This window comes from Penicillium solitum, assembly GCF_028829755.1.
Source record: "Penicillium solitum strain IBT 25940 chromosome Unknown utg000009l_segment0_segment0, whole genome shotgun sequence".
Taxonomy (NCBI): Eukaryota; Fungi; Ascomycota; class Eurotiomycetes; order Eurotiales; family Aspergillaceae; genus Penicillium; species Penicillium solitum.
Window position 1 is genome coordinate 3,366,733 of NW_027072128.1, and position 23,026 is coordinate 3,389,758.

General features: G+C 49.8%; 10 protein-coding genes across 10 annotated transcripts; 7 read left to right on the forward strand and 3 right to left on the reverse strand.

Moving 5' to 3' along the window:
* Window positions 1-1,228: 1,228 nt before the first annotated feature.
* On the reverse strand, window positions 1,229-3,292 carry N7455_012369 (MFS transporter; the record flags this gene model as incomplete). Its single annotated transcript, XM_040952743.2, has 3 exons — window positions 2,659-3,292; window positions 1,589-2,598; window positions 1,229-1,528 (listed from the first exon to the last, which is right to left on the reverse strand). Exons 1-3 carry the CDS (start codon window positions 3,074-3,076, stop codon window positions 1,229-1,231), a joined length of 1,728 nt encoding a protein of 575 aa, XP_040817002.2. The 5' UTR covers window positions 3,077-3,292.
* Window positions 3,293-4,219: 927 nt separating this feature from the next.
* N7455_012370 (putative thiol methyltransferase) lies at window positions 4,220-5,237 on the forward strand (the record flags this gene model as incomplete). Its single annotated transcript, XM_040952566.2, has 2 exons — window positions 4,220-4,705; window positions 4,878-5,237. The coding sequence occupies 2 exons, from the start codon at window positions 4,220-4,222 to the stop codon at window positions 5,235-5,237; spliced, it is 846 nt and encodes a 281-aa protein (XP_040816733.2).
* A 101-nt stretch (window positions 5,238-5,338) lies between these two features.
* N7455_012371 (deubiquitinase OTU2) lies at window positions 5,339-6,307 on the reverse strand (the record flags this gene model as incomplete). Its single annotated transcript, XM_040952586.2, has 1 exon — window positions 5,339-6,307. One exon carries the CDS (start codon window positions 6,305-6,307, stop codon window positions 5,339-5,341), a length of 969 nt encoding a protein of 322 aa, XP_040817014.2.
* Window positions 6,308-6,539: 232 nt separating this feature from the next.
* N7455_012372 (short chain dehydrogenase/reductase family) lies at window positions 6,540-7,710 on the forward strand. Its single transcript, XM_040952646.2, has 4 exons — window positions 6,540-6,655; window positions 6,706-6,940; window positions 7,002-7,305; window positions 7,364-7,710. The coding sequence occupies exons 1-4, from the start codon at window positions 6,626-6,628 to the stop codon at window positions 7,581-7,583; spliced, it is 789 nt and encodes a 262-aa protein (XP_040816738.1). The 5' UTR covers window positions 6,540-6,625; the 3' UTR covers window positions 7,584-7,710.
* A 542-nt stretch (window positions 7,711-8,252) lies between these two features.
* N7455_012373 (alpha,alpha-trehalase) lies at window positions 8,253-10,687 on the forward strand (the record flags this gene model as incomplete). Its single annotated transcript, XM_040952792.2, has 5 exons — window positions 8,253-8,381; window positions 8,454-8,526; window positions 8,588-8,709; window positions 8,760-10,501; window positions 10,561-10,687. The coding sequence occupies 5 exons, from the start codon at window positions 8,253-8,255 to the stop codon at window positions 10,685-10,687; spliced, it is 2,193 nt and encodes a 730-aa protein (XP_040816716.2).
* Window positions 10,688-12,813: 2,126 nt separating this feature from the next.
* Window positions 12,814-14,623, forward strand: N7455_012374 (isocitrate lyase 1; the record flags this gene model as incomplete). Its single annotated transcript, XM_040952653.2, has 4 exons — window positions 12,814-13,017; window positions 13,086-13,241; window positions 13,300-14,195; window positions 14,263-14,623. 4 exons carry the CDS (start codon window positions 12,814-12,816, stop codon window positions 14,621-14,623), a joined length of 1,617 nt encoding a protein of 538 aa, XP_040816731.1.
* Window positions 14,624-15,475: 852 nt separating this feature from the next.
* Window positions 15,476-16,678, forward strand: N7455_012375 (uncharacterized protein; the record flags this gene model as incomplete). The annotated part of the gene is made up of 1 exon (XM_040952844.2): window positions 15,476-16,678. One exon carries the CDS (start codon window positions 15,476-15,478, stop codon window positions 16,676-16,678), a length of 1,203 nt encoding a protein of 400 aa, XP_040816746.2.
* Window positions 16,679-17,331: 653 nt separating this feature from the next.
* On the forward strand, window positions 17,332-19,588 carry N7455_012376 (hexadecenal dehydrogenase; the record flags this gene model as incomplete). Its single annotated transcript, XM_040952509.2, has 5 exons — window positions 17,332-17,471; window positions 17,524-17,754; window positions 17,826-18,625; window positions 18,699-19,058; window positions 19,539-19,588. The coding sequence occupies 5 exons, from the start codon at window positions 17,332-17,334 to the stop codon at window positions 19,586-19,588; spliced, it is 1,581 nt and encodes a 526-aa protein (XP_040816996.2).
* Window positions 19,589-20,156: 568 nt separating this feature from the next.
* N7455_012377 (putative AP-3 adaptor complex subunit mu) lies at window positions 20,157-22,145 on the reverse strand (the record flags this gene model as incomplete). Its single annotated transcript, XM_040952759.2, has 3 exons — window positions 20,157-21,567; window positions 21,631-22,050; window positions 22,102-22,145. 3 exons carry the CDS (start codon window positions 22,143-22,145, stop codon window positions 20,157-20,159), a joined length of 1,875 nt encoding a protein of 624 aa, XP_040816824.2.
* Window positions 22,146-22,322: 177 nt separating this feature from the next.
* Window positions 22,323-22,697, forward strand: N7455_012378 (uncharacterized protein; the record flags this gene model as incomplete). Its single annotated transcript, XM_040952709.2, has 2 exons — window positions 22,323-22,446; window positions 22,516-22,697. 2 exons carry the CDS (start codon window positions 22,323-22,325, stop codon window positions 22,695-22,697), a joined length of 306 nt encoding a protein of 101 aa, XP_040816997.2.
* Window positions 22,698-23,026: the final 329 nt, after the last annotated feature.

The window sequence follows — 23,026 nt, forward strand, 5'->3', positions numbered from 1 at the left end:
GAAGTGCTGGCTAGTCAAGAACATGGCGTGATGAGACTCTGATTGGCTGCCTCACTTTTCCTTTCATGCAGGTGAGTTAATACGCGCAGTATTACTCAGATCTATATCTTTGTCTATACTCCGTACGGAGTAGAGATTGGAGTGTGCCTATGTAGGTAAACAGTAACATGGCTAGTTTGATCATACGCAGTCAATTGCTCTTAATGATTCAAGAACTTGATTTCTCGACCAGAGTATACCATAATTGGCAGACCAATATTTGGTACGGTGTATCTAGGCCTAGATAATATGCACGATAACACAAATACAGGGGAAAATATGCGTACTAGCTTGGCATATGCAATTACCGGGACACGGATTGAATGATCCTAGGAGAAGCGTGATTCTCAAAATTCGAGGTGAGGGATCCCATGAGATAGAAGCCATTACTGATATTAGTTAATACCCCCGTCTGTAAGCGGAATTCGCATATGAGACCTGTGACCTTTTCTTGAAACTCTAGTATAATGTGGATAACTGATACATTGAGTCGCACACTTAACTGCGCAGATTAAGAGTTGATGCAGGTATTTTAGATACCGGAGGGCATATGTTTGATGGAGCCCGTTTAGGTGAGCATCTTCTACTTGTAGAATTGGCGATGCGGGATGAACCGAACGCAAGGTTGAGATGCCGGGATAAACGCCCCTCGGACACTCTAAAAGGTATTACATGTAGTTCATATAGAGCCCGACGGTGGCCGAAGTCGTTGTTCAGTCCACCGCGAGGTAGCTCAAGAGGATGAAGACGGTGTTAATTTATCCGCCCTAAATCATTCTCCGTCTCCGATTCCTCCCCGTCCTTCTCATTGTGTACCATTCTAGCTAGTATCACCTTTGGTTCTCACTATGTCCTCGATATCAGTGGGTTATACATAGAAACCTACTTTATACCACCTTTGTACACACCTGGAAAGACTTGTGGAACAAAAACACGTCGGTGTGTACTTACATATAATACTAATGCCATCTTGACAAATAAATCAGATTATTCATGTCTTACATCGTCAAAGACAGAGTAAGGTAAGGATATTTTATTTTGGTGAGACGTATGCCCAAAACGGAGAAAGGTTGTTACCGACACCAATTGTGTTTATACCAGGCCCTTGCCAAGCCCCAAAGAATTACTATAAAAATGTGCTCGAACGCCGGAGATAAAATGCAACCTGGTAATGCAGAACAAAACCAACTCATGCCCGCATGTGTGCATCCAGAGTCTTTCTCCACTTGGGGCCGTTGACTCTCATCAAGAAGATGACGGAGCTGCTCGCAAAACTGACAAGGCCGAGGATGGTGAAGAGCCACCCATTGCCGATGCCGCCAATGATCGGGGCAGTGACGACGGAACCGACGCAGGAGAAGATGTTTCGCATGAAGTTGTTGAGAGCTACACCCTCCGAGGACTTTTTCGGCATGAATTCGGTGAGCATGGTGGTTACCATACTGAAAATGAGCATGGAGCCCATACCAAAGAAGAAGTTGGCAATCATCTGTCGGAGTTAGCGAGTGCTACTAATGTATCATGGGGGCTATATTGGGAGTGTACATACCGGGACAAGCCAGAAGACTCCCTTCTCCGCCGCCCAACCATACCAAATCAGGGCTGCTGGGTACATGAAAGCACCAAGCCATGCATTCTCACGCATTCGATCTTCTGGTCGTAGTACCAGTCTGCCTTTCTCGTCGTATCGATTTGCCTTTCTCGCCTCCCGTTGCATGATACTGTCCATCCACTTGCCTCCAAAGATACTAGTAACCATATAGCCCAGTGAGTTGGGAATGTACAGCAAACCAACGATGATGGTGGAGAAGTTGTACGGTTCCTGTGCGAAGGTATGCTCAACGCTGATATTGAGGACATACAGAGAACCGAAGGCAACACTGGCATAGTACACACTGAGAAGGACAGGAAGGAATCGGAGGTAGAGGATGATTTTGAGCGGATCAATGAAGATCATTTTCATCGTCTTAAGCCACCTTGCGGTGGACCGAACAACCTGCTGCGACGAGACTCGACTCAACGGGCGGTTGATAGCTGGATCCTCGTCGTCCTCCAGTTCAGCCAACACAGGCTTTTGCACGGCCAACGTCTCGGGAAGGGCGAACAAGATAAAGATGAGAGTGAGAGCACCAAATGCCGAGAGGAACCACATGGTGCTCCGCCATCCCCAGCGCTGAGCTAGGAGACCACCGACAATGGGCGCAAACAAGGGTCCACATAATGGACCTAGATAGAAGATACCCATAGCCCGTCCTCGCTCCCTAGGTTCCCATAAATCGGCGATGGTGCCAGCACCAACCGCTTGGACAGAAGCAGAGGCGCCACCGCTCAACATCCGCATCACAACCAGCATTCCGATAGAATTCGAGATGGCGCAAAGACAGTTAAATACCACAAAGAGAGCAAAAGAAGCCAGGTAGATGGTCCGTCGGCCAAGTCGCTCGCTGAATGATGACCACCACAATGGGAATATCGACATGGCCAGCATGTACAACGCGATCGACAGATTAGTGATGGTGGTTGTCGTATTCAACTCCTTGGTGACTTGTGATAATGAAGCTAATAGAAGATTGATTAGAGATGATCCGAGGAATACCCTATTTGTGATTGAAGACTCACGGAGAAAGATCGCGCTGCCCATTGGTGCTGTGGCTCCGGCAAGAGCGACAACAAATGTGATGAACCATTTCATTCGGCGAGTGTATGTCTTCGGATTTTCGACCTCTGCCACCAATGCCAACTGGCCGAACAAGCCTCTGCGCTTGAGTCGGGCGACCTTGATGGGAGGACCAACCTCCGTCAGCTGGCGTTCTAGGCGTGGAGGATCCTCTGGATCATGTTCTTCATCGGCGGTATTGCTGGAGGCACCCGATAGGGAGTGGGTATCATTATTAACCTCGGACTTTGTCTCGGCGTACTCGGCTATGATCGTTGGATTTTCTCTGCTGTCCGAGGATGCGATGCCTTCTGCCTCAGACTGCCCGTGCATATTGGATGTATGTGATGGGGGAAAATGCAACTTTTGCCAATTGAACATAAAATCAATCTGAATCCAAAAGAATAAGTCGCATAAAGCTGTACTTTGTACAAGAGTGAAGTCAAGTTTCAACAGTAAACAGCCCTGAACCCTGCAAGTAACCACTTGGGCACCTTCCTTGCAAGGAGCGTCGATCTATCCCACTGATATGCCTATTAAGATCAGCAAGAATGTAGTTACAAGGTTTGAATGTATTTGATCTGCCTCAGGAAAAAGAATAAAAGTGAGAGAATAGAAAAAAAAAACTCAGAATGCATTTGGAGATTTGACCGACAACTACCGACAGCGACCGAGTGTAGCTAATAATATTATCTCTTGCACTTTAGGGTACCTAGGTAGGGTACCAGGGCTGGATTATTATCCGACATACCAACGCTAGTGCATGTTCTCTATCCTATTAAGATACAAGCCGGCTTATAGAGCCAGTCATCGTTGAGTGTGAGTGTGCCGGTCTTCCGTCGGCAAATCCTGAAGGCGACTCCATCCCGAGAGAGATTAGAGACTTTACGGTGGTCTAGATGTTCTATGATAAAACATGATAAAACAAAATCTATGATGGAACAAAATATGAAACATTCCGATGGCACCAGAAAGTATTTAGCTGTCGTAATAGACATCTCTTGGCTTTCGCTTATTACCCCTGCTTTCCCCGGACGTCACCATAGCTGTCAATAAATATCCATATACCCCAGAGTCTTACTATTATCGTCAGTCCACTTACCAAGTCCATCTACCAAATATTGTCCCACCATCTACATGCCGCATACACCTGTGGTAGGTAGGTGGTAGGTCTGCCCCGATTAATACTATAGGACAGATCCCGGCGTTGTGGTAGTTAGGTGATGGTGGACTTGCCATGATTATATGACAGAACTGTCACCAAGAACAGAGGGTGGAACTCGAACAATCCAGAAACATTCCTGTTTATACGCCACCGGATCATTCTCTCCAACCCAGGTGGACCTTAAGAGGGCCCCAGAGCAGCAAGGAGGTGATTAATAAGCCTAGTAGACTGGGCAATGGACCCCCGAGGTCAACATGGCATAAAGACGGTGTACTCCACCGCATCCCTCTCAACACCTAAGAAGAACATCACCCCGTGAAGACCACATCAAAGATCAAAAACCAACATAACCATTCCAAATGCAAACCAACATCAACCCAAAAGAGGTGCAGGCCCACCTTTCCCAATACAAGGGCGACAAATACGTCGAGGGCTGGGCTTCCCTTTGGGACAAGGGTGACAATCTACCCTGGGATCGAGGATTCCCCAATCCCGCCCTGGAAGACACTCTCGTTAAGCAGCGCCCGACAATTGGCGCGCCTCTTGCCACTGATGCACAGGGCCAGTCGTATAGACGGAAGGCTCTCGTTCCTGGGTGCGGGAGAGGTGTCGATGTCCTCTTGCTGGCAAGCTTTGGCTACGATGCTTATGGCCTCGAGTATAGCGCTGCGGCGGTTGATGCTTGCAAGAAGGAGGAGAGTGATAATGCCAGTTGGTATCGCGTCCGGGATCAAACTGTCGGCACGGGAAAGGTTACTTGGATCCAGGGTGACTTCTTCGATGATGCTTGGTTGAAGGAGATTGGTGTCCCCTTGAATGGATTTGATATTATTTATGATTACACGGTATGGATTCCTTTTTCCCCTTGTGTTGCTGCTTGTATGTGTTTATCCATGCTGTGAGATTCATCGCAATGCGGGAATACAGCCACGGGATTCGATAACAAAAATATTGTATCTGCTTTTGTCTATATATCATGTTGCTATGTTCACTGTTCTCACGCTAACTATCATGCAGTTCTTCTGTGCTCTGGAACCGTCAATGCGACCCAAATGGGCGCTCCGACAGACCCAGCTTCTGGCCCCTTCGCCAACAGGCAATTTGATCTGCCTCGAGTTCCCCCGTCACAAGGATCCCCAAGCCCCAGGGCCCCCGTATGCCTCTCCATCGGAAGCGTACGTGGCACACCTGAGTCACCCCGGAGAACAAGTCCCCTACGACGCTAAAGGCGTCGTCAAGCACGAGCCTTTACGGGCACCGAGCAAAGACGGCTTGGAAAGAGTGGCGTACTGGAAACCAGAGCGCACGCACGAGGTAGGCCAGGGCGAGAACGGGGTGATCCATGACCGAGTCTCGATCTGGCGTCGTCGTAACTAGATCTGCCGAAACCCCCCAGGCAAAAATAGATCTGCAATGGCACAGTCAGGCCTCTACTGAAAAGGCCAAGGCAGAAATGAGATTGTGTAGATCTGAGTAGCCTAGGACTTCTTCACAAGGGCATTGTAGTGTTCGCCGAGTCCGTAGGTGTGGCGGTAGTAAGCGAGCCAGATAACGCGTTTGCGCTTCTCTTCCTCGTCGAAGCTGTCGCTGTCACCGGACTCGATCTTCTCCAGCCGCCCATCCTTCTGTACAACGTTGATTTCCACACCGTATGCTCGGGCAATCGCCTGCAGCTCCAACTGCCCTCCCCACTCAGCAGTCAATTTGATCTTCCGGGTGTATGACTCTAGGGGCTCTTCCATGAACGCCTCGAAGTCCTCTTTATGTTCCATAATGAAATCTGCTGTCACAGCTCGAACAGCTCGGTAGCCGTCGTGTTGTGGAGAGGCGACTGTGTCGATGCGTGACTGTGTTGAGGGCTGGAGGACGATTCGGCTTGGGTCCGGCCGCAAGCCGAGTCCGGACTCGTCGAGTTGTTTGGCGACCGCCGAGTAGAGACAGTGTCCATCCGGAGTCACTTCTATTTCCTTCAGACCCAGCTTCTTGAATACAGCGTCCATGACCTCCTGTTCATTGCCTCTGTAGTTTGTTTGGGTGGCGGCTTCTTCTGCTGCGGCGGCTGACTGCGCGGCTTGCTCAGCTGCACGCCGCGCGAGACGGGCTTTTTGGCGATTTGGCTTTCTTGAGTTAGATGCTGAGGAAGGCTCTGGGGTGGATTCGGCTGTTGGTTCTGCTTCTTGTGGCTCCTCGGTGGGTTTATCTTGTTTTGAGTCTTCGTCATCTGCCGGTTGATCATCTTCCAGACTGAGGTTTTCGAGACCTTCAGCCGGGTCTCCATTTAATTGTGCGATCTCGGCCTGTTGTTTCTCGGACAGATCGCGCTGCAGTCGCTCGCATTCATCGTTGATTCCTTTGCGAGTTTTCTTGGTGGCGGACTTTTTCTTTTGCGTGATCCGCCCTTGGAGATCTTTTTGCTCTTTGCGGTGTTTTGATAGAAGGTCGTCCATTATGAAATAACGAAGCGAAAACAGAACAAACAAGTCTATTGTAATGGGGGTATATGCTATGAACGAAAATAGCCTAAACACCTCGAGAAGAGACCCCGCGAAACCCTGACGATGTTGCCCTAAGTTGAGCCCCAAATAGGACTAGTGTCTAATCATCGGTCCAAAGATATTCCAGGTCCGCGTGCCTCGGCTGATTCACCAAGTCATCTCGGCTTCGGGTATGGGGTGTAACGGGGGAGCTACGAGGGGGAGATGTAACAAAAGTAGCCTCCTGTCTTTAATTCTTTTGGTGTATTAAGTCTAAATCACAAATTTACAATGGATTCCGCAAATCTTTTCAACGTCAAGGTTAGATCTCTACGTACTCTACCTCTCCGACCATTCTAACGCGCCCGCAGGGCAAAGTGGTGCTAGTCACCGGTGGAGCCAAAGGCATCGGTCGCATGATCTCAGAGGGCTATGTAACAAACGGTGCCACTGTCTACATCTCATCCCGTGATGCAAAGGCATGCGAACAAGCAGCCAAGGAGCTCAATGCCCTAGGCAAGGGCAAAGCCCACGCCATTCCGGCCAATTTCTATAAGCTCGAGGACGTGAAGAAGCTGGCCGAGGAGCTGGGCAAGCGTGAAGGCAGTAAGACACCACATCCGATGGACAATTATATCATTTCTAACAACATGGCTCTTTCTTCTAGAGCTCCACGTCCTCGTCAACAACTCCGGCTCGAACTGGGGCGCCCCCTACGATGAATACCCCTCCGAGGCCTTCACGCGAGTCCTCACTCTCAACCTCCACCGTGTCTTCGACCTGACCCAGCTCGTTACACCGCTCCTGGAGAAGGCGGCTACACCGGAGGATCCTTCTCGCATTATCAATATTGGCAGCATTGATGGACTCCGTGTTCCCTCGCTCGAGACATTCGCGTACAGTTCCAGCAAGGCCGGTCTGCACCACTTGAGCCGGGTGCTCGCCAACCACCTGGGCAAGCGAAACGTTACGTAAGTATATCTACTCTTCTCTTTGTGTTTGTGTATGGAGGACTGATTCGGTTTGCAGCTCTAATACCTTAGCCTGTGGTCCTTTCGAAAGTAAGATGATGGCCGCTACCTTGGAGTCATTCGGTGATACTATCAGGGCTGGTGTGCCTCTGGGTCGCATTGGAACCCCGCAGGATGTGGCTGGGTCTTGCTTGTTCTTGAGTAGCCGTGCCGGTGCATTTGTGAACGGCGCTACTATCACGCTCGACGGCGGAAGTGCTGTCTCTGCCAAGCTGTGAGAAATTGTATGAATGCTACTTTGGATATATTCTGTAAATAGCTGTGTTAGCACAAGCATTCTTGATGTTCTTTTGTTAGATGAGAATTTAAGCGTATACTCCGCGCTGAGATTCGGAAAAGAATCCCTAACATTCCAATGAATGCGTCCAAGCCACAACAATCTTGATTTTGAGTCACTGGTTTTAGCAAAGATTGGCAGTGATTATATTTGCTTTTTTATACATCGCATCTCCGCCTCGCCTTCGAATTGTTTCTAAAATTGTTATCGAAAGGCTTATCAGCTCTGGAGCGGCAACATAAGTGGAGCGGCGACATCATCAATGTGAATGCCGTCATTTCATTTCCACCTCTCTGCCAGGTTCATAACAATATTTTTGTATCGAAGTTTCTCTATCACTATCATCTCTCATCCATTTTACAGCTTCACACATCCCTTGAGTCTGAGACTGTATTAATCGCCACACAAGGATCCCCTGACTTTTCTGATCAGGTCGTACCATTGGAGCAGAATTGCCTAGGTCATCATTCTATATCAGGCCCATTGGAGCGCCTGTACTTGCTGCTTTAAGTTTCTCGACTACCAGGAATAGTCGGTGTGGACGCAACCTTGCGTAACGCACATTTGAATTTCAAATTGTGCCCTCTATTCACCTTCCGCCACACAGACCATGAGCTCGTCAGATGGGCGTACCCGGTCTGGTTCCAGCTCCACTGATCCTTTCTCCAATCCAGATGTCTACTATGGCAAGGAGGATAATATCAAAAAGTTCAAGGCGAGAAGACGTGCATTCTCGGTGGTAAGCAGCCATAACACCTGACCGGTACCCCGCGGTAGAAAGTACATCAAGCTTATCTTTGACTGGGTACAGGGTTTGAACGACTACAGCCGCGAAGACATCAATCAATTCTTTGGAACCCTGCCTTCTCGACGTGGTAGTCACGGTATGCTTGTTATAAATATGTCGGATATGCGGTTAGTGCAAGAGCTGACAGCAGTGGACAGATGAGGCATCAGGACAACCTCGGAAGTTCCTTATTGAGGTGGAAGAGACACTTGCGGCTCTGTTGAAGCAGGAAGATACGGATCAGAATATGCAGATCACCATCGAAGACTTGGGACCTAAGGTATGCTTGCTGGTGTCTTAACACTCGAGGACGGCTGCTAATCGTTGTAGGTGATATCGGTCGGGACTGCAGCATCATCTGGACATAAGCGAGTTGATGTGCGGGGCACATACATGCTATCCAACCTCCTCCAAGAGCTTACAATTGCCAAAGACTACGGTCGCAAGCACATTATCCTTGATGAAGCACGACTGAGCGAAAATCCAGTAGCGCGGCTATCTCGTCTCATCAAGAACTCCTTTTGGAACGCCCTCACAAGGCGTATCGATGGCTCCAACATTGAAGTGGCAGGTCGAGACCCCAAAGATTGGACTGCAGATCCACGACCTCGGATCTATATCCCGCCGGGTGCTCCAACGCAGTTCGAATACTATGAAAAGATTGCGAAAGATCACCCCGAGCTGCGTCTTGATGTGCAGATGCTACCGGCTGTAATTACGCCCGATTATGTGATGGAACTTAACGACAAGCCTGGCCTCCTTGCACTGGCTATGGAGAAGAAGCTCAACGAATCGACCGGGGAGACTGATCTGGTCGGTGTGCCATTCGTGGTGCCGGGCGGCCGGTTCAACGAGCTGTACGGTTGGGATAGCTACATGGAGTCCTTGGGATTGCTTGTCAGCGACCGCGTCGACCTAGCTAAGGGCATGGTAATCAATTTCTGTTTCGAGATCAAGCACTACGGCAAGATTCTCAACGCAAACCGATCTTACTACCTTACTCGCTCGCAACCGCCCTTCCTCACCGACATGGCACTGCGTGTCTACGAAAGAATCAAAACCGAGCCCGATTCAAAGGAGTTCCTGCGCAATGCTGTCCTCGCTGCCATCAAGGAGTACAACAGCGTTTGGGTTACTGCGCCTCGTCTTGATCCAGAGTCTGGTCTGTCACGGTATCGTCCCGAAGGTTGGGGCGTGCCCCCAGAGACCGAGCCCTCTCACTTCGTGCACATCCTCGGCCCATATGCCCAGAAGCACGGAATGACCTTTGATGAATTCGTCAGGGCATACAACTCTCGGACTATCGTCGAGCCCAAACTCGACGAGTACTTCATGCACGACCGAGCTGTCCGCGAGTCCGGCCACGACACCAGCTACCGCTTGGAGGGCGTGTGTGGAAACCTCGCCACAGTCGACCTCAATTCCCTGCTGTACAAATACGAAGTGGACATCGCACGGATCATCCGCGTTCACTTCAACGATAGACTCCCCATCCCAGCAGAGTTCCGCACCCCCCAAACCAAGGACATCGAAACCGAGTCCTCTGCAGTCTGGGACCGACGTGCGCGCAAGCGCAAGCAGCGCATGGACCAGCTCCTCTGGAACCCCGAGAAGGGCATGTACTTCGACTATGATACAGCCAAGAAGGAGCGCACGGAATACGAAACCGCCACTACCTTCTGGGCAATGTGGGCTGGTCTCGCCTCTCCTGCTCAAGCAGCTATAATGGTCGAAAGGGCCCTACCCCGCTTTGAAGCGTTCGGCGGCTTGGTCTCTGGCACTGAGGAGTCGCGTGGTGTAGTGGGCTTGGAGCGCCCTAACCGACAGTGGGATTACCCATACGGCTGGGCGCCGCAGCAGATGCTTGCCTGGACGGCCTTCATCCGCTACGGATACCAGGAAGAGGCGGAGCGGCTGGCGTACAAGTGGGTTTACATGATCACCAAGGCGTTTGTTGACTTCAACGGCGTTGTCGTGGAGAAGTATGATGTCACTCGTCCTATCGATCCGCACCGGGTCGATGCCGAGTACGGCAATCAAGGCACGGACTTCAAGGGAGCTCCGCGTGAAGGGTATGTTCTTGTTCCTTTTTCCCCTTTTGTGGATACCTTGGGTACTAATTCGATTACAGATTCGGCTGGGTGAATGCCAGTTATGTCTACGGACTGGAGATTCTCAATGCCCACATGAGACGCTCGTTGGGAACTATCACTCCGTACGAGACGTACCATAAGGCAGTTGTTGCTCAGGCATATTGATTGAATTTCGAATTTTTGTGTTCCTGTTACGGTCAAAATTGTTGCGCCGGTTGTGTGAGCATGAGCAGCCAAAACGAGAATAGAAAATCCCAGGTAGAAGTGAGCAAGATATTGGATCAGGACATCAGCAGGCAGTGTATACTGTCTAGCGCTGGTTTTCGGTTACGACTTGGCTTTTAGTCTTTCATTTTGCTAGGAGAAGCTCAATAAAATAAAAAAGAATGGACGTTAATTTATATCTTCGCTTCACTGTATGGTATGTGCTAGCAGATGTATGTTTCGTGCATGCTGCGATCTATTATATACTTCTAGTAAATGGAGACCCCGCCAAACGAGCTTGACTGGAGTATACCCCAGAACCACAACCCGAACCAAAGCGAAAATTCACCGATGGATACCTCGGCAGAGCAACAGGTCCCCGACCGAAAAAAGACCGCGCCCCAGAGATCCCGAAGGCGTCATTATAGGGCTCTCCGCATACAGGAGATCGATAATAAACGGGTGCGGATCCCTTAATTTCCCGAGGTAGTTCTCGTGGGCTTTGGGGCTGAAGGAATTGGGGTATGGGGGTATGTATTTGTTTCTGAATGGTCATTTAGTATTCGTTTTGTTCGAATTTCTGTATAGGTGTGTGGACAGTGTCGTTTGGTGTCTCGTTGTCTCGTTAAGCATATTCAAGCTTATCTGATATCTTATATTCATCCATGGGAGAGGCACACGATATACTCGGGTTATAAGTGCACAAGTACGGTACAGAAGACTAGTAGGGATGTTCTCTTTAAATCTCTTACCCGGGATCCAAAGATACATGGTTTCATGTTCTTGTTCCAGACCCCTAGTTTCATTTGTATAGTTAGTTCCTGATCTACATGTCTTATCGGCGCTGTATGCGGTTAGTTTGGCAGAGCTCAGTTGTGCCGAGGTCCAACTCGTAGGGCGGTTTTGAGTCATTTTTCCTTCGATCAATACGGTGGATCTCCTACGATTGGATAGATGCATGTGTAGGTAATCTGGGAGTATCATGTTTCCCGGCCTATATTCGTGTCGATACTAGGTCGCGGAGATATATCCGAGTGTATGGATGGTATATTGTACTATCTAGTGAAGGATTACCGTGAGGATGGTGGATTGTGTAGCTTGTTGCTTCCAGCATACTAATTGGATCTACCTCTATGGGTATAACATAGATAGTTTGGAAATTGAAGATATGAAAACCGAGAAATTGCCGAATACATTAGATTGTGGTGCAGGTAAACGTCTGGAGGATTGCCTGGTGGAGACCCGTCGAATACCGGGGCATGACAAGACGGCAAGGATGACTTAGGCAGACATTCTTCTCTGGACAGTCTTTCCCTCCAAATGGTGGTGGTTTTTCTAATTGGCCAAGCTGTAGCACGTATAGCTGAGTATTACGAAGAGGTTTTGGTCTATTTGAGACTATTCCCAAGTGATGAAGATGCTCCGAATATGTAGTTCATGCACGTGAAAATGACCGTACAATTGTATCTCGTATTGTCACGGTAATGGCATGTGTCGTCGACGTCATCCGGTTTTGAAACATTTGAACATTTGAACATCGAACATTAAACAATATCACAACAACTTGAACAATCAAGGAGGAAAAGATGACAAAATGCACATAGAATACAATGCTCTCTACATTCTAGTGAGATGCTGATTATCGTGACACACCAATGGAATATTTGGCCCAGTCAGCAGTGGCAAAGGGTTGTCCCATTAGACCGAGGATCATCAAAGCCTGGATCCTCTCTTCCGAGCCCAGTTGTACCCGCCTTCCGCCTTTCGGAGCGCTTTGCCCGTGAAAGCTGAGAAAGAGTGTACCTAGGCAAGTGGGAATTTAGGACGTATTCGCCTGAGTCCCGGTGAGCCGAGCGTTTACCGACTGTGACGCATTCAAATGTTTAATAAGTACCCCGGGTTTTTCTGGCTTGTGATCGCTTCTTCTTTTTTATTATAGCTTCGATTCCCTTCTTACCATCGATCTTCTTTTCTACATTTCTTCCAGTCTATATTTGGACTATCATTGGAACAGACGTGATACTTCCACGCCTGAACATATTATCTAACTATATTTGTACCTTTTTTCTGTATTATACCAAAAAGTCATGGGTCTACACGAAGACGAGGACCGCCAGTTTGCGGCGGAGGTCCAGGCCGTTCAAAACTGGTGGAAGGACTCTCGGTGGCGCTACACCAAGCGGCCTTTCACAGCCGAGCAGATTGTGGCCAAGCGTGGTAACCTGAAGATCGATTACCCGTCCAATGTGCAAGCAAAGAAGCTTTGGGGTATTGTCGAATCAAACTTCCAGGTAAGTTGAGCTGGGAAATGTGGACCCTTCACGATTCTATAGATACTAACTATACACTTCACGAATAGAACAAGCAGGCCAGCTACACCTACGGATGTCTTGAGCCTACCATGATCACTCAAATGTGCAAGTTCCTCGATACTATCTACGTCTCTGGCTGGCAGAGTTCGTCTACTGCTTCGTCAACCGATGAGCCCTCTCCCGATCTGGCCGATTACCCCATGGTAGGTTGAATATACTGGCGATATCAAAAGTTGGCGCATACTTACAAGTACTCCACAGGACACCGTGCCTCGCAAGGTGAACCAGCTGTTCATGGCACAGCTCTTCCATGACCGTAAACAGCGCGAGGAGCGCGTTACTACCCCCGCTGGCCAGCGTGGAAACGTCGCCAACGTCGACTACCTGCGACCCATTATCGCCGATGCTGACACCGGACATGGCGGTCTGACCGCTGTCATGAAGCTCACCAAGCTGTTCGTCGAGCGTGGTGCCGCCGGTATCCACATCGAAGATCAGGCCCCCGGCACAAAGAAGTGTGGCCACATGGCCGGCAAGGTCCTCGTCCCCATCAGCGAGCACATCAACCGTCTGGTTGCCATCCGTGCCCAGGCCGATATCATGGGCTCTGACCTCCTGGCCATCGCTCGTACCGACTCCGAGGCCGCCACCCTCATCACATCGACCATCGACCACCGCGACCACGCCTTCATCGTCGGCTCCACAAACTCAAGCATCCAGCCTCTTAACGACCTGATGGTGGCTGCCGAGCAGGCCGGCAAGAACGGTGCTCAGCTGCAGGCAATTGAGGACCAATGGACCGCCCAGGCCGGTCTTAAGCTCTTCAGCGAAGCTGTCATCGACACTATCAACGCCGGCTCCAACGCCAACAAGAAGGCCCTGATCGACCAGTACCTCACTGCCTCCAAGGGCAAGAGCAACACTGAATCCCGCGCCATCGCCAAGAGCCTCACCGGCGTCGACATCTTCTGGAACTGGGAATCCCCCCGTACCCGCGAGGGCTTCTACCGCTACCAGGGTGGCACCCAGTGCGCCGTCAACCGCGCTATCGCCTACGCTCCCTTCGCCGATCTCATCTGGATGGAGAGCAAGCTGCCCGACTACAAGCAGGCCAAGGAATTCGCCGATGGTGTTCACGCCGTGTGGCCCGAGCAAAAGTAAGTTTTTTTTTTCCCTCCAGAGTTTCTCCCGTATACTAGAACCCTTACTAACAAACCCCATCAGACTCGCTTACAACCTCTCCCCCTCCTTCAACTGGAAGAAGGCCATGCCCCGCGACGAGCAGGAGACCTACATCAAGCGTCTCGGCGAGCTCGGCTACTCGTGGCAGTTCATCACTCTGGCTGGATTGCACACTACCGCGCTTATCTCGCACCAGTTCGCGAAGGCGTTCTCCCAGAACGGCATGCGCGCCTACGGCGAGCTCGTTCAGGAGCCGGAGATGGAGCAGGGCGTTGACGTCGTCACCCACCAGAAATGGAGTGGTGCTAACTACGTTGATAACCTGCTGAAGATGGTCTCCGGTGGTGTTAGCAGTACCGCTGCTATGGGTAAGGGTGTGACCGAGGATCAGTTCAAGAACTGATTTATCGTGCCGGCTCATGTTGATACCCTGATGGTCTTGGCTGTCTATATATATGTGCTTGATGTCTTGTGATGTCTTGTGTTTGTTGATTGTGGCGTTTTCCCTTTTTTCTATACGATCTTGATTTGATTCCCTGTCGGTCTCGCTCTCCTGTTGGATGGTGGGCCGATTTATTTTGCATTTTGGAAATTGCATACTTGATTCTTAACTTGAATAAATGTGATTATTTCGGAGGTATTCTGGTGAATTTATAGATGGAGGCCTGTAGAAACACACTGTATAATGCTATGTTCGCAATCTGTAATTGGACATCCGGAGAGTTGGGCTGAAAAGAACATAAGTCCAAGCACTCTGCTTGGGAAGGAAGTGTGAAGCATTATACGGTCTCGTTAAAATTACAACATGTTAGAATAGATGATGCGTCTATCAGATATATTGACTATAGTAACGATAGAGAATGCAAGCAACGCTCCCAGCCTATCCTCTGTTATGAAGTGAAGTTGCTGTGCCATTCTATACCTAAGCAGCCGTCTACCAGGTGGCTCGTCGAGCTCAAAGGCTGTCTTCCAAGGCTGTACATCAATGGAATCATGATAAAATAGGAGGGAACTTAGAACCTTGGAGAAGAATGAGGTGTTATTCTCTATAAACATCCTGAAGCTAGCTAACCGAGGAAAGGTTCCGGCCTTCATTGTCGAATACAAAGCGCCACATAAGCTCACGCCTGCTCATATAAAGGCGGGGCTTCGGGAAATAGAGCTGGACCAGGTGGTCCGTTATCAAGAAGTTGAGAAGCCAGAAGATACTTGCCAACGCGTTGTGGCTGCAGTCATCACACAGGCATTTCCCTACATGATCAATGGCGGGATGGAGTACGGATACGTGTGTACCGGCGACGTATTTATATTTCTTCGTGTTCCACACGACGATCCTTCCACTTCATACTATTATCTATCGGTGCCGAGAGAAAACGTTGGTGATACAACTGGATGGACCGGTAACCCAAGTGACGATAATAGATTACACTTGACAGCACTCGGCCAGGTGTTGGCCTTTACCCTCCGTGCTTTGCAAACGCCGCAGCGAGGTATCCAGTGGCAAAAATGGGCAGCGAGCAAACTGGACACATGGGAAATGATATATGACAACCTTTGGGGCGAAATATTGGTACTGGATGTGCCCTCTTCAGTATTAAAATCCCCACAGGGTTCCCGCTTCACCGATTCTTCAGCCTTGTCGCCATCATCAGCCGTAACAATGCCACGAGATGGATCTTACTCAAAGGGCAAGTCCCACCAGTATTGTACGCAACGGCGCCTCTTAGGCTTAGTCACGAGCGGAATATTGGATCAAAAATGCCCCAATGTGCTGGATCATGGAGTTGGTCGACATTCAACCAGTCAGGCGGCACCCATTCGTCTCTTGGATCGGCAACTTTCCCGACATGACCCGCGACCTGACTTGGATATAGGATGCGAGTCCTTGCATATCCATGGCACCCGCGGTGCCCTTTTCAAAGTGACTTTGTTGTCTCATGGGTATACTTTCGTTCGCAAAGGTGCGCCTATCGACTTTGTCGAACACGCCCAACATGAGGAGTGCGTGTATTCCCGCCTTCGTCCAATACAGGGGGTGCACGTGCCAATTATACTGGGTGGCCTAGCTCTCCGTCAACCATTCTCTTATAACGGCATCGCGGAGATTGTGCATTTGATGTTGATGGGGTATGCGGGCAGGACGCTGGCTAAGCGACACGAAATTGATCAAAATTGGTTAATTCAACAAGCCGAGACCTCGCTACATGCTATTCACGGATTAGGCGTGCTCCACAATGATCCAATCCCCGGAAATATGATCTGGAATGAGGACAGTGGCCGGGTAATGTACATTGATTTTGAGCGGGCGCAGTTCCAAGACAGACGAGCTCCGCTAGAATCGATGTTGCCAAATCAAAAACGCCAGCAAGCAATCCAGCCATGGGAAAAGACCTCTATCAAGCGCCCTAGCTGCTTTGAGCGTGAAACTCGGCGCATGAGGCATGCCATACTATGGTGAACCACAACAATCCACAGTACAGTACTGTATTGATTTTAAGTGGATTATGACTTATCCATGCTCTTTATGATAATGATGCCCCAATTCAGTGATTCGGTGTTCTTTTTTATGTGTGTTTTTATGTAGGTAGGGTTAGCTAGTTATATATCAAAGCCGAGTTACCTCCGTACAGCTACCTACATAATAATATTGTCTCCACTTTTTTTTGATTTGTCTAGAACTTCCTTGTGTTGCATGCGCCGATCATATTGAGCGGGGTAGTTCGTGTGAAGCCGCGGTTGGATATCTTGAAGATATCATTGGTATACATACAACCACATAAAGGTCGATATTACTTGAATTCAATCCTTAAAACATAGAGAAAAAAAAGAAGAAAAAAATCCTATCACCGGCGTAAAGACCTAAACTAGCATAAGCCGAGAGCTCGGAGCATGTGGGCCTCAGAAAACAAATAGGGGTTGACATGAAGCAAGCTATGGATAACTAGGTCGAATTTGCCAAGGTAATTGTTGAGGAATGGCGTATGTTGTAGATCCTCTTCTGGAGCGGGGACTGTCCACATCCAACTTATATACCCGGAGACAACCTCTCACTTTTTTCTCTTTCTCTCTTTTTTGACCATTTATCTTAATTTATCTTAATTGACCTTCATCATGGTTGCACTACCCGAATTTAGAGCGACTTCGCTTGAGGAGATTCCCGCGCGCATCTCCACGGTCCGCAAGGCGTTTAATGAGCACAAGACCCGCGACCTGGAGTTCCGCCTCGTCCAGCTGCGGAAGCTGTACTGGGCGTGAGTACTGAGTTCTCCTGTCTTTCTGGCCAATCAATTAACACTTTCCCAGCATCAAAGATAATGAGGAGGATATTATGGAGGCCTGCGCCCAGGACCTGAACAAGCCTCGGTTCGAGACCAACCTCGGAGAGAGCGGATGGCTCCTGAACGACATTGTCTTCACGACGCGTAACCTGCACAAATGGGCCGAGGATGAGAAGGCCTCCGATATTGATCTCGCCTTCAAGTTCATGAGCCCTAAGATTAGAAAGGATCCTCTGGGTACTGTGCTGGTCATTGGGTACGTCTCCCCCTTCCCTCGCGATGCGCATGGGAACCACCCCAAAGACTAACAAGCTCTTTCTACTCCAGTGCCTTCAACTTCCCCTTCCAGTTGACTCTCGGCCCCGCCATCGGTGCCATCGCCGCCGGAAACACAGTGGTGATCAAGCCTAGCGAAAATGCCCCTCGCAGCGCCGCCGTCATGCAAAAGATCATTGAGGCCAGTCTCGACCCCTCGTGCTACACAATCATCCAGGGCGGTATCCCCGAGACACAGGCCCTGCTTGCGGAACGGTGGGACAAGATCTTCTTCACAGGCGGTGCCAACGTCGGACGCATCATCGCCAAGGCCGCTGCACAGAATCTGACCCCCGTCGTGCTCGAGCTGGGCGGTATGAACCCAGCCATCGTGTCCAAGAGCGCGGACCCGCGTCTCGTCGCCCGCCGCATGCTCTGGGGTAAGCTCCTGAACGCCGGCCAGCTCTGCACCTCGCAGAACTACCTGCTGGTCGACAAGTCGCTCGTTCCGGAGGTCGTCCAAGAATTCAAGAATGCGTACAAGGAGTTCTACCCCGAGGGTGCTAAGGGCTCGCCTGATTACGCGCGTATCGTCAATGAGACTGCCTTCGCTCGTCTCAAGTCCATGCTTGATAATACTAAGGGCCAGATCCTTATGGGTGGCACCATGGATGAGAAGGAGCTGTTCATCGAGCCCACCGTTGTCCAGGTTGACTCGGTTGATGACTCCCTGTGCTCACAGGAGAGCTTCGGTCCCTTCATCCCCATATTGCCTGTGGAGAACCTCGACGAGGCCATCAGCCTGGCCAATGGTGTCCAGAGCACGCCGCTGGGTCTCTACCCCTTCGGTAACAAGGCTGATGTTAACAAGAGTAAGTTTCTCCCTTCTTTTCTGTTTTGCATCTGATACCTAGTAAAGACAGCTATTCTAACCCTCTCTCCTAGTTGTGTCCTCCACCCGCTCCGGCGGCGTTTCCTGCAACGACGCCGCGCTGCACATCCCAACCCTGCCCTTTGGCGGTGTCGGCGAGAGTGGCTACGGTTCTTACCGCGGCCGCTCCAGCTTTGACGTCTGGGTGCACCGCCGCACCATCACCTCCACCCCAAGCTGGCTGGAGTCCCTCCTGGCTATCCGGTACCCACCGTACGCCGGAAAGATCAGCAAGTTCAATGCCGCTAGCGCTCTGCACCCCGACTTTGACCGCGACGGCAACAAGCTGAGTCTCGGCTGGCTGCGCTACATCTTCACTTTGGGTGGAGGTAGTGCGAAGGCTGGAGCCGGCAGAGCTGCTGCTATTGCTGCTAGTAAGTGATCCTTCTAATTTCTTTAACTTTTCCCCCTGCCATTTCTGTGAATATTTCCCATGTCTTGCATAAATCTGTCTGGGTGGGTTTAGTTTGGTCTTGGAGACTTTTCTCCTTCAGATGAAGAGGAGAACTAAGCTCCGAGATCCCTGCACCAACCCCTGCCTGTGGCTGCTTATATGCTTCAGACTAAGACGCATAATCCCTGCCTATCCTATATACCCCCAACCTCATGTACTGGCTTAATTCTGTTTCCCCTCCGAGGATGTCTATCTTTACCATTTCCTTTCACCTTGTCTCATACCCCGGAATCAAGAAAAGATAAGCTCATAATCTGTGAATCTTAATGAATGCTTTCCTCTTTTCCTTTTTTGTCGTCCCCTTTACATTCTAATGCGTCTTCACATCTGTTTCAATCATTTCAATCTGCAGATCATACCCTATCAAAGCTTTTGGAAACCACAGTCTAACCCATAATAGTTGCCTACGTCGTTCTGCAGGTCCTTGAACGCCGATCCTCGAAATTGTGAACGTCAACACTCGCCCCTGAATTTGGATACCCCGCTTAGGATCTACTGCTTTGGTGCTGATCACTCCTTGTCTTGGAAGAGAACTTGGGTTTCGGCTTGGATTAGCATATGACTTCGGGATCTTTCTATAGTAAAATAATGTACTATTTAGGTAAGTACTAGTACTTTTTTGGATTTGGTTGCTTTTATCTTGGATGATGGTTTTGTTTTGAATATATGAGCCATGTATTTTTGGAATTGATTCGAGTCTTTTTGTTACCTTGGATATGTATTACCATGTAGGCGAGTATGTAGTTTATCTAGACATCATCGCATGGTATTGGAGTCTTAGAGCTCCCATAATACAAGGGAAGGTATGTACATATGTAGTTTTGGTACAAAACCCTCTAGTCTACGGTATTACATCAATGTAAACAAACCCCTGGTTGAAGATTATAGACAGATCCAACATTCATATCATCATTCATGCTGTCAAATGCAGTGATTATCGAATGCGCTATCTAAACCAGACAAATACCTCGGTTCATCTGACCGGAAAAAAAGGAAACTAAGTCAAGTACATTGGGCTTTAACAGCGCCGTTCCACGCCGCGATTACTCACACACAGGTACTTGACACCCTTGTATGGTTTAACGCTCTCGCCTAAGCCGCGACTGCGACGCTGGTCGATGTTGAGACTGTCCACTTTGATACCAGAGGGAAGCCAGCCCCGCACGGAGAAGGATACCGACGCCGAGTTGGGCATCAGGCTTGCATTGACCTGGGCTTTGGCTCTGCGCGTGGGACGGGATGTAGATGATGGGGCGAAGAATGCAGGGAGGTGGGCGTTATACTGGGATTGTGATTGGAGAGGGGGTGTGGGGGTGTGAGGTATGGAGGGATTTGGGGATGGGCTGGTAGCCGCAACGGGGTCTTCTTCCACGTCTTCTGGGTGTAAAGCGGCGGAGCGGGAGGACTTCTTTGTTGACTTCTTCTTCTTCTTTTTGCGCTTGGATGGGTCGGAGGATCGGGTTTTCTTGGATGTACTGGCGGATGCGTCGTTGTAAGATGTGGGTGCCTCGTAGTAGCCTTGCAGGAGATTGGCATTGGCGTCTTCGTCGGCATCCTCGACGCTATCATCAAAGTCATCATCGGCGGATGGATAGCCTGAGACACTGCAACGCAGTGTGGCTGTTCCGGTCAATGATCCGGCATCTTTGCCAGTGGGGATCCGCCACTCGAGGAGCCCGCTTGAGGGGGTGAATTGAGCGTCACCACGGCTGGCCTGCATGTCCGTGATATGGCGGACGGACTTTGAGATCGGTACGCTAACAACAACCTCTTCAAGTGCTGGTCCGGAGCTTCCACTTCCGCCCCCACCTAGGAATGACGGCGTTGATGTGCCGGATCCGCTTCGGGGAACTCCAGGTCGCGAGGATGAGCTTTGACCCGGGAAATTTGTGTTCAAAGTCAGTCGAACCTCAAACTCGGAACCAGATGACCCAAGTGATTTGCGGATATCGACAATAGCAGGTAGGAATAGCTTTTCCATATGGCTTGGTGGCTCCTCCTGGTCAGGATCTATGGGAAGAAGATCCACTTCATATCCAGCCAAAATAAACCGCCCATCGGGAGGTATAAAGCTGAGCTCCCCCGGCCGTTCCTTCCATCGAGCCAGTCGAACACAAGGATGGAAAACTGGTAGTTCAATCTTGCGACCAAGGACATGCTGACCACCCGGCGCTGATAACGATAGTAGTAGGTCCGGGACTCCCGATATCTTTGCAGTAAATGCAATCGTGCCAGATACCAATGCAGACAGCAGTCGTCCCGAAGGAGCCATAGTAACAGAAAGAGATTCAATGATGTCGACATATAGCTCATTAGAGGTATGCCGTACACCGGGCCGTCGCCAAGGAATGGCGGGTCCTTGTGATGCACTGGCGGCGGCGAGGGATTGCTTGAGAGGATTGGTAGATCCTAGCATTGGCGTAGATGTACTAAACCCCACGCGAACACATTAATGCCAAATAATATCATCTGTCAAGTCAAGAGCTGCTCACCCGGGTACTCCGATTCCACCTAACAGCTTCCCCATCCACCCGGGAACCTCAACAACCTCCTGCAATGCATTGGGTTCGGTATTGCATACTGTTCCCCCATCACACATTTCGTTAAGAAGCTGCGCGACAACATCGTAATTGGCCTGAATCTTAGTTGTGAGCAGCGGCGCTCCAACAAACTCCTCTAGTACATCGATCACGCGATGGAGGAACTCCAGTGCTAGAAGCGGCTCCGTGTCGACTTCGCTTATTGCAAGAAACAACAGATTTGACTCTACTGTCGAGAATACCGTCACCGGCGGTGAAGCGCTAGGAATATACAGTAAGGAAGGGCGCGGTTCGGCATGGGCAAGGTAGAGGGGCAGGATGGCGGAGGCCGAAGGCGGGCGGGATCGATATACATGTTCGACGAGGGGGGCACTGGCGAGGACGGGTTAGTATGGTCTTGCAAACCGATGCGGAATATCCCACTTTTGCTCGTCATATATGTAAACGGCATCAATCTCGCCGCTCATGATGACTGTTGTCTGATGATGAGGTTACTTCTGTCTGTCCGCGTAGATTGCATAGCTCCCGTGTTTTGCCGCCGATTCCCGCCTTCCGATAACTTTTTGGAGTCAACAGGCATCAACTCATAGTAACCGGGCTCTAGTGATACAGTGCACGTTTGGTTCTTGTTCTTACTCCGAACAATGTTTAATTCACTCTACACATTCTTCACCTCTGATAAGCGCGCCATGGATACCCAGCCGAAAGACCCCAAGCAGGCTCTGGCCGAGGACAAGTACGACGACTGTTTGTCCTGCAGAGTGACTGGTATGTTTTATTTTTAGCCTGTGATCCGGGCTGGTATTACCGACATTTTGTACTGACATCCTGTACCAGGATCTGCTGCTTTTATGGGCCTTGGAGTCTACAGCTACTACACTGGAATGGCCAATCTCCGGAAACAAGAGAAGGCTATCATGCAAGGCCCCACAAAATACAAGATGGGCTCGCGCAAGTTGGGGATTGCCTCGATCTCTGCGACATTAGTGGGAATGGGGTTGTGGCGGGCGTTTAATTGAGTATTGTACACCAACCCCATACTAAAGCGTATGGGATGAGATGAAGGCCGGGACCGACCAGGCTAGATGTTTGATAGTGAAGAGAAGTGCAGGTTGGAAGCTTTGTAAGATATTGATTGTTATTTAGTTGCAAGCCAATGATAATTGCCACTCCGGGTATCGGGTATCACCACCAGGCATATCCGTCTATATGCTATATCACAAGGGGAAGGGAAAAAAATAATAAGAAAAAGAGACAAGGAGGCAACAAAGAAACCCAAGGAAGAGAAGAACAAAAAAAAAAAAGATAACCATATGCAAAATGTCCCTTCCTTGTTATGCACCCGAAA